The sequence below is a fragment of the Hydra vulgaris genome, chromosome 15 (assembly GCF_038396675.1).
Source record: "Hydra vulgaris chromosome 15, alternate assembly HydraT2T_AEP".
Taxonomy (NCBI): domain Eukaryota; kingdom Metazoa; phylum Cnidaria; class Hydrozoa; order Anthoathecata; family Hydridae; genus Hydra; species Hydra vulgaris.
The window spans coordinates 32,714,891-32,730,072 of NC_088934.1; the positions used below are offsets into that span (position 1 = coordinate 32,714,891).

At 27.2% G+C, this 15,182-nt stretch overlaps 1 protein-coding gene across 1 annotated transcript; it reads left to right on the plus strand.

The window, feature by feature from the left end:
* Window positions 1–13,081: 13,081 nt before the first annotated feature.
* Window positions 13,082–14,973, plus strand: LOC124809820 (alpha-1A adrenergic receptor). Its single transcript, XM_065819916.1, has one exon. It carries the CDS (start codon window positions 13,237–13,239, stop codon window positions 14,182–14,184), a length of 948 nt encoding a protein of 315 aa, XP_065675988.1. The 5' UTR covers window positions 13,082–13,236; the 3' UTR covers window positions 14,185–14,973.
* The last annotated feature ends 209 nt before the right edge of the window (window positions 14,974–15,182 follow it).

The window sequence follows — 15,182 nt, forward strand, 5'->3', positions numbered from 1 at the left end:
CTAGTCTTGGAGATTCCACTTTTTTGAATTTGAAATCTGTTGATGAATTTTGATATAATTTATGATAGAAAAAAAAATATTACGATTGAAGAAGACGTAGTTTTAGGAAGGAGGCAGTTAGGGGTTGGGTCGGGGTCGGGATTGGGTTAGCTCCAACTACCCTAATTTTTTGCAAGTCATCTTCATTCGACACCAGTATCAACATACTAGAAATTTGAGTATGCTCCATGCCTCTTAGTTACCTATCTTGAACAAAAAAATTCCTGGGCACTCCTCTAAAATATGGGATTTCTCCCCAGACTCCTACTAAAAAAAGTTGTCGTTTACATTTTTTGAAAGAGGAAATGTTTTCTAATGATAATCAAAATAATTTCTGGGGATGTGTTGCAAGGTCTTAGAGCATGTTCCTATGCACCGTGTACTGCGACATGTACGGAAATAAATGAGTATAAATTTTTACAAATAATTTGCCAGAATTCTTCAAAATCTTGATTTTGCTTGAGAAGCATATAGCAGTTTATATATTGTAAATCTGATTGTTTAACGTTGTAATCACCTTTGTAAAAGTTGTATTTATTAAATTTTTAATTGATTTAGATTTCTTCAAGTTACAATTGAAAACGATTATACAGTGGTCGCAAGTGCTTGTGAATGGGCAATAGCTTCTACATTAAAAATCTTTTTCGAGTTATTGGTCATTATTAGATCTAGGAGTTTATTATGTCGTGTTCAAATACAAGCTGGCCTAAAGCTTGTATTTGAACTCGACACAATAAACTCTTAGATCTAGGAGTTTATTATGTCGAAATCAAATACAAGCTGGCTTAAAGCATTTGCCAAACACATTTTTACAAATAGGTTATGGGACGAACCTCTAAAACTAATTGGGATTGACCAGTTTATGAGTGGTAGGTTAAAGTCACCTGCTATGATACATGTAGAGTTGCACTTAAAGTAATTTTCTAAATTTACTTGCACAAAGTTCTGGTTCTTAAAATACTGGTGGCAGCACATCATGGCTGAAGACAACTTTTTAAACTGGAGGATGGAAAGGAGGGGGGGGGGGAGCTTTGAACAGGAGGGGCGCCAGCAATTTGTCTCTTAATAAAACTTTTTAATTTTCCGTTGTAATACCTACATCTTATGCATAGAGCGATATAATATGTTTTTAAAAGTTTCATTAATTTACCTTCAAGTGTCAAATATCCTGTATTCGTAGTATTGTTCGAGTTATAACTTATTTTTTTTAAATTTGCTTGCAAACCTCACCTGCACAAAGGTCAATGAATACATTATGAAAACGATACACGGTTTTCGAAACTCAATTTTTGTAATGCAAAATATATACACAAAAATATACAGAACAAAAAATTTCGAGTAAACAAACCGATTATCTTTGTAAAATACATGCAAAACATCTAATTAAATGAGTAATAATAACGATTTTAGTTCTCCGAACACAATCTATGGACGACTTTAAAGTATTTAGTGTAATAGGATTAAAATCTTTTCTACCAGTACGTAATAAATTAACATTTGGATCGAATTTAAGATAATTTGGATAAATTTTAACAAGGAAGTATACTCTTCATTACCTACCAATCCATTGGTTTGAACTGAACAATGAGGTTTGAACTACCTGGTTAACTGTTGTTTACACAGTGCTCAGTGATAAGACCGTTAGAACTTCTGGAAGAAGATAAATAACTAAAAAAAGCAACAACTTAACAAATCATTTCGATGATGCATATATGGTTAGAGCTGGCATTAAGTATGCTAGGATATTCTATATCCTAGCATATTTGATGCCAGCTCTTACCATCTATGCATCATTATAACCTTTCTTGTTATTTTTTATAGTAAACCATATGGTGACTTTGAACTTATTATAAAGAATACTTAAACTACTAATAAAGGATAAGGAACAGGATATAAAAAGATTCCATTAATTGTGAACCAAAACTGTAACAAAAATAATGACAGATTATTTTGTTGTAGTAAAAAACTGTAACAAAAATAGCGACAGATTATTTTGTTGTAATAAAAAACTGTAACAAAAATAACGACAGATTATTTTGTTGCAATATATGAAAACTGTTATTGTTTTTTAAAACAAAAACTACAAATATGAAAAATATACAAATATGCTTGAGTAATATTTTTAACAATGGTTAGCATTTTGTTTATTCTATAACATGGTAGAGTGGTATAAATCTAATGATATCGAAAATGATGCTTTTTGATATGCTCCTCACTAAACAGCTGTTTTTGTTCACAGCCATAGTGATATTAGTCAGACTTCTCAAAACTAGGTATGAGTGACTTATATCACTATGAATCTCAGGGGCTCATATATCTTCGCCGAAAAACAAAACTATAAGTACAAGTTTTGTAAAAAAAAATGATAAGTACAAGTTTTGTTTTTAGATTTAAAATATATAAAATATGTATATATATATATATATATATATATATATATATATATATATATATATATATATATATATATATATATATATATATATATATATTAGCCCATCCCATTTTGACTCTCATCAACAAATTTTAATACGCGGAGTGTCATAAAATATTCCCAAGGTATTGATATTTATATGAAATTTTTTTACTTTTTATTTTGGATTATATATACTCGCCCCATTTTTTTAAAGTTTAAATTTTTTTATATTTTTTGAGTTTTTAAGGGCATTTTTAAACAACCGGTGCGAATAGAAATTTAAAAATCATTAACTCCTTAATAACGTCATTACAAATGGAAGGTTTTTTATCTCTACCGATTGTTACTACTATTTTTATTACTACTATTTTTGTTAACTGGTGGGTATATGAAATTAAAAAAACGTGGTTTTTAAACACAATAGTGTTGAGACCCAATTCAAAACAATTAGAAATTTGTTAGATGCTTTTGATCTCATAAAGTTCAACCACTTCAAACCCTGATACAAATACTTCAGTGTAAAATACCTTTTTGCACCCAAAAAAAGATTAAATTTTTAATTTTAAAATTATTTTCATTTAGACTTTTGAGAAGTGCAGAAATTATTGTGAACTTGCGGAAAAAATTAACAAACATGGAGCTGTTTTACACGCCTTTATTTTCATGAAATTCAAGTTACATTTCTCTCAAATCAGGCAGGTTTTTATTTTGAGTAATAAAATACTCAAAGAGATCAATAGAATGGCTGACTGCATTTCTCTTTCCAAGGCATCGCGGTTTTTTACTTGCGACTTTTCTTATTCTGCAATTTTTAAAGGAAAACTTAATTTCATAAGTTTTGATATTTTAGTCTTATTATTTATGTCATAATTAACAAATAATTTATGTCATAAGTAACAAATAATTTATGTAATAAGTAACAAATTGTTTTAAAACAATGGTTTGCAAAAGGTTTAAAATCAGATATATAATAAAAAGAAAATAACTCTAAACCAATTTATTTTTCCAATGACAGACTTTTCTTAAAATCAGCAAAAATATAATAAAAATGAAATCAATAGAAACTTTGATTTTATGATGTCAATATTAAATGTAATAAGTTTTTAGCAGTGTCATTTTAAACCTTATATTATCTACATTCAGGGCCAGCGCCAGCATTTTTTGGTCTTTGAGATAGCTAACTTCTAGACATGGAGCAAACTCCAAAGATTTATATGTTTATACTTATGTCAAATAAGATTGTTTTGCAAAAAATTGCGATGATTGGAGCTTGGTATCAAAAAAGCCCCAAATTTTTTGCTTAGCCTGCCCCAAACGTGAGAGCAACAAGTTGATAAAATATTTTTTGTACCATTTTCAAATAGACTTATATTTATAGATAAATTTTAAGTTTCATAGTATTATCTCTTAGCGTTCAGAAATTATGAACATATAAAATTTGCAACCCCCTCAAACTGAGGGGTGTTTAAACTTTCTATGGTCATAATTTTCGAATGCTATACTATTTTACAATGAAAATTAAAATTTATTGATGAATATAAGTTTAGTTAAATATAGTGCAAAAAATATTTCATCAACTTGTTGCTCTCACGTTTTGGGCAGGCTAGGCAAAAAACTTGGGCCTTTTTTGTTCCCAAGCTCCAATCATCGCAATTGTTTGCAAAGCATTCTTATTTGACATAAGTATAAACATATAAATGTTTGGAGTTTGCTCCATGTCTGGAAGTTAGCTATCTCATAGGCCAAAAAATGCTGGCGCCGGCCATGTCTACATTGCATTATTTTTAATTAAACTTTTTAAGGTCAACAAGACTATTAGCAGATGTATATAGTGCCTGCTGCAGAGGTGAAATTCAAATCATGGTAAACCCATAGATGTGTTTGGGGCTAGGGGTGGTACTTTTACTTATTTTGATGTAAAAACGCGAATTACTTTTTAGCGTAAATTACTTTACATAATTCATATAAAAATATATAATTTACTTACATTTAAAAGTAATTCGTTATTTTTTACATAAATTATATAACGTGTAAAACTTAATTACTTAAGTTAAGTTTTTTAAACAAGTAACAGTTACTTAAAAAAGTAATTTACTTTTATAATTGAAAATTATTCGCATTTTTACTTCGCAAATATAATATTTAAAAAATATAACACTTACTTTACAAAGTAAAATAAAACTACATCATAACAACAAATTACTTTTACGTGTAAAAGTAACTAATTAACAAAAACAGCTTACATAAAAGTAATTAAAAAAAAAATTGTTATTTACTTTTACAAAAAGTAAATTTTTTCTTTGAAATTTTATACTTTACTTTGAAAGTAAGTAAAATGTAAGTTATATTATTTACTTTCTCAAAGAACAGTCATTTCATGTTGATTTAACATAAATTTTGAGATAGGTATTCAAATTCATTGTCTGTTTGAGGGCTGTTCTGGGTAATACTTCAGGTAATACTCTGAGGAATGTGGATATTGTTTGTGGTGGGGCAATGGGAAAGGATCTTTTTGCACGTATATCACAAAGGGTAGTTCTAATATAATTAGGGCCAAATATAGTCAACATGCGGGTACACCATGCCGCATGAGTGCTAATAGGGGCTGCTAAACAATCATTTTTTTGTTTGTTTGTTTGTTTGTTTGTTGAGCAGAAATAGGCTTATGACCATAATGAAACTTTGGCGGCAGGGGGGGCGAAGGGGAAGGGGCATAATTTCTATGGGTAATTCATGCATGTGTAAACCTTGACTAAGTCACTGTTCGTTAAAGTGCGCTTTTTCTCCAGTTTTCTGTCTTTGTATTTGCCTTTTCAATCAAATATTTTGTTATGGTAATATGGCGCAATATAACATTTTTGGCATCCGCAAGGACGTCGACTGCTAAAACAGTTTTCAAAAAAATATAATTCATTTAAACTATCTGATATAATTTATAAGATTAAAGAGATGTTTATAAGATGTAATCTTTTGTTGCGTTTTATCATATATAATCTATTTAAAAAAAAAAAAGGAAAGGAAAGGCTGTTCAATCTTCTACTATAGGTTGTGGGCACCCTAATAACCTTCGTTTTTGTTGCGTTGGTGGCCAACCCGCACAAAGATGATTAGAAAAATAAAATTTTATTCAATTAAAATAGTGTTTTAGAATAAACTCGTATTTTTTTTTTTCAAACGTTCCAGACTACCCCCAGACTAGCTAGAGCTCTGAAACTTCCAGCATTTGTGTAAATTTAATAAAATTACATCTTAAAATTGTTTCAAAGCCAAATGAAGAACTCCAATCTTTTGAATTTTGATTTTACTTGATCTTTCAGACTTTACTTTGATTTTACTTTATCTTGACAGCATTTTCTAAATTTGTTCACTGCTAGCTTCTTATATAAACTCTTATTTTTTAATATACTTTAATATATATTTCAAACATTGCGTTAGCAATAAACGTAGTAATATTAAGAAAAAGTAACAATACATGTTTGTATAATTGTTATCTTACACTTTAATACAATTATAATGTAACAATTTAACGTAAAAATTTTGTAAATATTTTAATTTTTCTATACGTATGACATACGTATGTATGACAATGTAAAGCGGTTCTTGATGATAAGACCTTTTGGTCTTCTGCAAGTTTCCCGCGTTCTTCTTACAGTTCGTATTACCGAAGTTTGTTTATTATTTATGTTTGTGATTTTTTTTTTTATATTTATATGTATATTCAATCTTAACGAATCTTTATTATGTAATCACGGAAATGTATACTATGGAACAAAAAATACATAACAAAAAAAAAAAAAAATTTGTGTAGTCCCGATGATCATGCCTGTTAAATTTGTTTCCTGGGCAAGGGGATCGTAGCCTTATTTTTTTTCTCTAATATTTTGTTTTTCTTTAAAATTGGAGTAAATAAATTTTTAGAAAGAAAGATTTTTTTGCAAAAAGGCTTTGAAAAGGCATTTTTTTGATTTATTTGTTTAGTATTAATTTTTTTGTCCAAAACAAATAGGTTAGTAGCCCTGATAAAAATTTATCGTAGAAAAGCCGGACATATTTGTTGCGATGCTGCTGCTTTTCGCTTCTTTTATTCAGCGTGGTTGTTGTCTGGGCCGTCCCGAAGAGATCTCTCATTGAGGGGGAAGGGGGAGGGGTCGTATGTGTTTTTTGCCAACTCGAGAAACACACACACGCACACACACAAAAGGGTCCTCGATATTTAACATTTGCCAACCATACTTCAAAACTTGTCAACTGAAATGCTAAATGGACAAATGTGCTAACTCAAATGCATATATAACAGGTGGGGGGGGGGGGATAACTCCTTCACCCCCTGTTCGGGACGGCTCTGGTCAACAACTACTCTAACAGAAATAAAAAAAAAAAAATTAATTTATTTATTAATAGCTATTGTAAAACTGTTGTCTGGAATGAACTAATTTCAATCATTCCAGACAACAATTATTCCTTTGTTATTCTATAATCTTACAGTTATTCTAGTTAGTCATTTCCAGAAATAACTTACATTTTGGTTAGATTGATATTTAACAACATCCACGCCGAATAAAAAAAGCCAAAATACAAAACTTAGAATAAATTTTTCAAAATGCAGAGCCATTTCCAAAGCAAGAACAACAAACCTGACAGTCTGTTAAAAAACTTTTAAATAACTAATGTAAATAACATCAAGATTAATTTAAAAAAAAAAAAAATTAAAGTTAAAAAAGTAAAAGTATTTAACTTAAAAAAAGTTTATAACTTTTCATAACCTCAACAACCGCTTATTTTAATTCATTCAATATAGCGAATTTAGAAGGATGGTTCAAAAAAGCACACTTTCAAATATATGATCGATTTCAATTTATGATCGATTGTGAAGAAAGGTGTCTTGATGTTATTTTATCATACAGATGAAATAACTTCAGTAAATTTTTGTTAATTTTTTTACTTTGAATTTTCAAAAATTTAAAGTAAAAAAATTACCAAAAAAAAAGTAAAAAAGTTAACAAAAGTGCAAATATTTAACAAATATTTAAACAACCAGATTCCAATCACATATTTAAAATCAGGCCCGTAGCAAGCTTTTTGTTTTTGTTTGAAAATTTAATTTTATGTAATGACCTGGAGCAAACTCAAAACAATTATATATTTATAGTTTATAACATTTATATATAACTTATATATAAATTTAGTTTAAATTTAGTTTAAAATGTTGAAAAAATGTGCTTATATTATAAGCACATTTTTCAACATTTTAAACTAAGTTTAAGTTCTTAAAAAGTCATATAATGTCATGCAATAATCTCTTAGTTTTCAAAAACTATGACCATACAAATTTTGAGCAACCTCCCCAATCATTTAGGGGATTTAAAATATTATCTTTAATTATGTTATAAGTTCGTCCGACAATCGAATTCTATTCCTCATTCAAAGGTTCGGAGCAAAGGTTCATTTAACTCTTATCAATGACGTCTTATCATGACTTAATATTTGTTGAAAAATAACGAAAAAGTTAAGTTTTCATAAGAGACTTTAATCTATAAGATCATTTGTATTTTTCAAACAATATTATAATATCGTTCAAATTATTTATTTTTTATTATTATTATTATTAATTTGATAATTATCAAATTAATTTTTTTTTCAAATTTATATCCGTCATAAATTTTTGTTATTTTTTATTACAAAAAAACATTCTTTAATGCAGTAGTTGATTTTTAATTTTATTAATATATAATAGTTTTTTATTTTTCTAAATTTGCCGCTACAAATTATTACTTTTTTTTTGTAAAATATGCGAATGATAAATGGCGGTGGCGAGAAGAAGACAAAAATAGTCTTATCGCCAAGCCCCTAAATATCCGTACATAATAAAGTCATTAAAAACTTGTCATTAAAAATTGATGATCATGTGTTTTTCTGAAGTTTGAGTTTGATAAGTTTATTTTAGTTATGTTATAGTTATACATTTATATATTTATATAGTTTATATATTAATATATAATATACTAATAGTTTATATATAAATATATTTTATATTATTAGTTTATATATTAGTATATTATAGTTATACATTTATATATTTATATAGTTTACATATTAGTATATTATATGCTAATAGTTTATATATTAATATATTATATATAAATATATTATAGTTATATATTTATTTAGTTATACAATCATAGTTTTGTATTTTTTGGGAATAAATCTAAAAAATTAATACATGTGTAGCTGAAATACCAAATTCTCCTGTTTTAGTATGTTATTTTAGAAAAAGAGAAATCATTTTCTAAAATAACATACTAAAACAGAAGAAATGTTGCATAAATAACAGAAATTTAGAATAATTTTATTTTTTTAACATATTAATAATATGGTTTAAAAAATATTATCCATGAAAATGTAAATTAAATAAAATACAAAATTTAATTTTAAACTGATTTATATACAAGTATTGCGTGATATTATACCACGTGAAAAACAATGTAAAAAGGTTTCATAATTTGAAAATGCGGCGGTTCCTTTTATCACCAAACCAATTAGAATTACTTAATCAACAGTATCTTTAACTAATAGTATTATTATTGCGTAAATTTTGAGATGAAATATTATCATAATTATGAAAAATCAATGATTTTGGTTAATAAGTGCCAAACTTAAGTATGTTCTTGTTTATATCACATTAGAATGTTTAAGAAAATGTTGAAACAATCACCTTATTTGGTTTGGGTGTAAACTTTATATAATCATATTCTTTGAGTTTTAAATTTTAAAACCTGTCGACTTAAATCTAGTGTAAGAAAATAAAAAGTAAAAGTTACTAATTTGTTGCTAGGGATGATAAATGTTTTAGGGTTGTTTTTTTTCCAGGCTCCTATCACTGGATGCGTAGATTAAAATTATTTCTTAATCTAAGTATAAATCATTGCTTAGCTACGGGTTAAGTATAAATCGGGTTAAGTATAATACGGGTTAAGTATAAATCTACGGGTTATGCAAGTTACTATTTAAAATAATTTATTTTTAATTAGTTACTTTAAAAGGTAAATGTAAATTACAGTTTGAGGAACTTTTATATTATGCAATGTAATTTTCAAAAGTAATTAACTTTTAAATGCAAAAGTAAGCGTTCAAAAATTATGACCATATAAAACTTGTAACCCCCTCAAATTGAGGGAAGTTTAAACTTTATATCGTCATAATTTATGAACGCTAAGAGATAATACTATGAAATTTAAAATTTATTTATGAGTTTAAACTTAGTTAAGAAAAGCAAAAAAGTTATTTTACCAACTTGTTGCTCCCCCATTTAGGGCAAGGGAGATGAAATTTTAAGGCTTTTTTTGTTCCCAGCCTCCAATCATCGCAATATTTTGCAAAGTATACAAATTTTTGGAACTTGCACCATGTCTGTTAGCTATTTCAAACACCAAAAAATGCTGGATCCTTCACTGATCTGTAGTTCAATGCCACTCTATGCTTTTTTTCGACATGAAACAAGCATAAACTTCCAAGTTAAATGCTCTTCTGCGGTGCACTTGGATGCGACCATTAGGTCTTCTTGGAGCATCTAAAATAACCAAAGAAAAAATGTGTATATATATTTTTAAATCACATTGATACGTTTTGATCTAGTTTTATTTACAACAAAAAATCAAAAGTACTTTATCCAATCTTTTAAGGAAACTATTTTGGATTTAGATTTGTCTGATCCAAGGCTCTATTTACAGTATTTTAAAAAAATATCATTTGATACTTAATGAGATAAAAATCATAAAATTTGTTGTATGACTGAGAAAAAGCTCAAAGATCAACAAAAAAATCACAATAGCCAAAGTGTTAATTTATCTATCGTTATTAGTGAAAGATAGGTACAACATATTTCTTAAATTATTAGACACAGTGTTTTTTTTTGAAAAAGAACACATTTAGAAATTATCGTTTAACAAAATATCAGGGTTTGCCATTAGATCTATTCGCGCCAATGCTTGGAAATTGCTCTAAATTTAGTTAAAAATCATAAACTTCGAACAATCTGCGCAAATACTTCTATCAAGAAAAAATAACAAATAAAAAAATATTTCATATAAATATTTTTTTATTTGTTATTATCATATAAAACGTTTAGGCCACTCATTTGCCATTCCGCATAAAAATTGGTTGTCGAAAAAAGTTTATGGGATTGGCTAATATATATTTATATATGTATTTATATATACATATATATATAAAGATATATATATATATATAAATATATATATACATATATATATATATATATATATATATATATATATATATATATATATATATATATATATATATATATATATATATATATATATATATATATATATATATATATATATAAATATAAAGAAAAAGATCGTCTATTAAGTTTTTGTTTAAATTTTTGATTTCTGAAGTATGTATTGTTTTTTGTTTGTCGGATATCTTTCATTATTTTTTTTTTATATTTTATGAGTTATAGTGTCTTTCGGATAAGGAATATAAAAATTTATTGTATAACAACTCCTTAAAATGCATTTGATCATGGAATATTATTTAAGTAGTTTGTTGATTGACTTTCGTCCATAATTGTATCAGTTGTTTTAATATATGAATCAAACTTAATTCCAGCAAACCTTTTTTGCTGTTAGGTTTGGAAAAAAAAATCTTTTGAGTTTTTCAGCTATAACTACTGATTTTTTTTTATGAAATGATTTTACATTTTTTTTCCTTTCGCTTTTAATTTTAGCTAACTCTGTTCTCTTTCTTGTTTTATTATAAGTGAGTCTTATAGTTATTAATTTTTAACGAGTCTAAACATGATGTTGAGTAACATGTTTTTCTTTGTTTTTTATTTTCAAGCACCCTCTAAATTAAGTTAAAGATTGTAAATCAAAGTTTACGTTTTATACGCACTTTTTCTCGCAAAAAAATCGTATCAAGAAGACTGTATTGTAAAGTGAACTTAGCAATCCTCTAAAAGATGAGTAACTTCAAGTCTCAGGAGATGTAGTATTAATGGCAGCAAAAATGTATATATATATATATATATATATATATATATATATATATATATATATATATATATATATATATATATATATATATATATATATATATATATATATACATACCGGAACCATATTGCAAGAATGAAATTATCTTGTTTGCTTCATTTTTTGAATTTTTAAATAAAACAATTTCAAAAATAAATATTTTAGGAGACGGTAGATAAAAAGTTTTGTATTACTAATTTTTTCTCTGCAACTTTTTACTTATAATTTAGGTTTTAATTCAGAAAAAAAAACACATTTTTACGGTAACAACACAACTCTTATTGTAGACATTAATTATCAAAGAAAATAAAAATTTGTCTAAAAAGAAAAATTTTACTCACTTAATGTGAATTTAAATAAAATACTTGTCAAGTTTATATGATAATATATATTTATCTTAATTTGATGTTCCCATTTAAAATTTCCCCATATCACATATCTTTATTTATTTTTGCTAAAGACGTACAAACTGATGTTTGTACGTCTTTACCTTAAATATCAATATCTTCCATCTTGCACGCATGTCTACCTTAAATATCAATACCTTCCATCTTGCACGCATGTCTACCTTAAATATCAATACCTTCCATCTTGCACGCATGTCTACCTTAAATATCAATACCTTCTATCTTGCACGCATGTCTACCTTAAATATCAATACCTTCTATCTTGCACGCATGTCTAGGATTTTCTTTTTATCATGCATAGTTTTACATTTCTCAAGATTGAAGTTCAAAAGCGTTTATTGTGTCTAAAACTTTAGAAAATTTAAGTTTATACGCTGTTTTTTTAATTCAAAAACGTGGTTCAGACTAAAAGCTTAGAGATTAAACCAATTTAGGAAAATTTGGAAATAATTTTTTATTATGGGTTTAAAATGGTTTTAACATCCATTATAAGAAATCTATTTTTAAAATTGAGGAAATGACTTTTACAGTTCAACCTTTAAAAAAACAAATTCAAATATAAGTAAAAAACGGAAGAAGTTTCCCACTTAGTGTATAAATGTATACAAGCTACAAGAAAAATATATTAAAAAAAAAGGAAAATTTTAAATCTGGGGTTATGTTGTCAAGATTCAAATATTTGAACAAGAGCTATAACTTCCTTCCAAAGTGAAAACAAAAAAGAATATTAAGAAAACATTTAGTCTAGCCTTATGCTTCCATTCTTAAAATTTTCGAACAACAACTGTAGTTTCCTTCCGAATTGCTTATAAATGACAAATAGTTTACGCCTTTTTACATAATCCTACTCATATTTTTCATTGAATACTTCACATCCGTCTCTAGTAAATAAAACAATTTTTTTGTTAAAAATATCAAATTTAATTTAGTTTCAAAGTTTGAAAGTTGTAAATAAAACACTAGTTAAATATTTTCTAATGATTTTTCAATTTATTCAATTGTATTCGCACTTTAATAAGTTTTTGTTTTTATCCAAGTTCCTAGTTACAAACACTACCCTAGTTACAAACATTTAAAATGAAATCTAAAGTATAATACGTTTTTCAAAAATTTTCTATAAATGAAATGGCAAATAAAAAACGCTTTAAAAACTGTATAATTTATTTAATATAAAGTGTTTTTCTTTATTTCTTCAAGGAAAATGAAATCATGATGACATCACTTATGTTGCAAAACATGTTTGTATTTATTTCTTGAAATTCAGAAAAAAACATAAGTGAAATGAAAAGATGCAAATAAAGGTCATGATAGAATGAACGTAATTTGTTCGCATACAAAGCCATTAGATTTAGAAAATGGTATTATTTTTGGAATTTTGCTTTGTATAGCTACATGTGCAGCTACGTTTTGCAACGTTCTGGTTTTAACGATTCTTATCAAAATGTGGAAAAAATCGGCGTCAAACCATATTTTACTGTCACTTGCCATTGCTGACGTTCTTGTTGGTCTCATACTTGGTCCGATCACAGTTTTGCAGCTTTTCGATGTTGAAATATCGAAAGACTGTACAGCAAATTTTATTCGCGGTTATTTTCTAATTTTTCTTGTCGGATCATCTCTGCTCACATTGGCTTTGGTATCATACGATCGATATTTGTTGCTGACAAAACTATCAAATTATAACAAGTATATGACAATTAATAAGGCTATTTTTTTAATAGTATTTTCGTGGGTTTTTCCAGGTTTGATTCCGATTACTAAAAGAATATACATGCTCTACTCTATCTTATGCATAATTATGTACACACTTCCGTTGATTGCCTTGGTGACGTTTTATTTACTTATTACAAGAGAAGTGCGTAAACGAGAAAAAGATCTATTTTACAAAAAATATAACAGTTCTAAAAAATATTGTCCTGCAGAGCTCAATATTCATTCCGATGCTGAAGGTATTCGTCATCCTAATGCCGAGAGTTTCCGAAAACATTTCATACATTTAAAGTTAGCTAAGTCCATTACTGTCTTAATTGCATGTTATTTTGCTTGTATATTTCCGCTAAATATTTGGATGTTCTTGGAATTAATTAAAGTAGAATATAGCAGACATTCCAGCAATATTTTTTACTTATGCTCTCTGTTTCTAATGCAAGTCAACTCCTGTATAAACCCTGTTATATACTTTTCAAAGCAAAAAGAGTTCAAAAAAAAGTTTAAAAATATTTTTAAACGTAGAACATCAGCAACGCCTCCTTCGGACTGAATAAAATTTGTTGAACTTTTCTTTACTTAATGTTGCGTATTGCAACCAAAAACTAAAACTTAATGTTGCGTATATGTATCATTGCAACCAAAGGCAGTGTAGTATATGTTTGTACATATAATAAATGACAATGAATTTTAATATAAGCCTAAAAGAATAATTTTGAGCAATTAATTTAACTTTTTAAAAGTTCCCTAATATCAAAAAGTGCAGTATATGTTTGTACATATAATAAACGACAATGAATTTTAAAATAAGTCTAAATGAATAATTTTTAAATGTTCCCTATATCAAAAAGTAATGTTTGTTAATAAGTGATAAAAGACATTTCTCAAGATATTCAGTGATTTAGTCAAAGTCTTTCGAGTGATGAGTGGAGCACTCTTAAGGTCATAAGAGAAAATTGCTAGTCACACGAGGACTTTGGAACAAGCTTTTAGTTTGAGCATATTTAAACTTGTTGCTGACATAGAATAATAATAATATTGGTTGCTGGACAACTGTAAGAAATCCTTTTTGCAGTACGTTTTGTTGTCTTCGATAACGCATAAATTTTCTTTGTTCAAAAGTTTGATAAACCTCCCTGCATGGGGATTGCTTTTTATTCTTCATCAATTGATTGCTTCAGATATTGCTGTTGAGTGCTTTTCTGACAAGGAAACGACTGCAATTGAACTTTTTGGCAAGGGTTTTTTGTGATTGGCATGGTTTTTTTATAATTGATCATCTGATCGAATTCACATTGTTTTTGTTTAATAAAACCTTTTATCTTCCCACAGCCTCTTTTTATTTCGATAGTTTGATTTTTCTTGTATCACTTCAACGTGTCTGTTACTAAATTTTGCAGTTTTTGAATGTGAGTTGGTAGGATATTGAAGAAAAATTTCCAAAACTTTTTCCGATCATACACTTTTTTACTCATTTTGGAATGATAAACTGATAGTAATAGTAAAGCACCAATACAATTAAGTATATGTATATAAAACGCCATTTAAAAA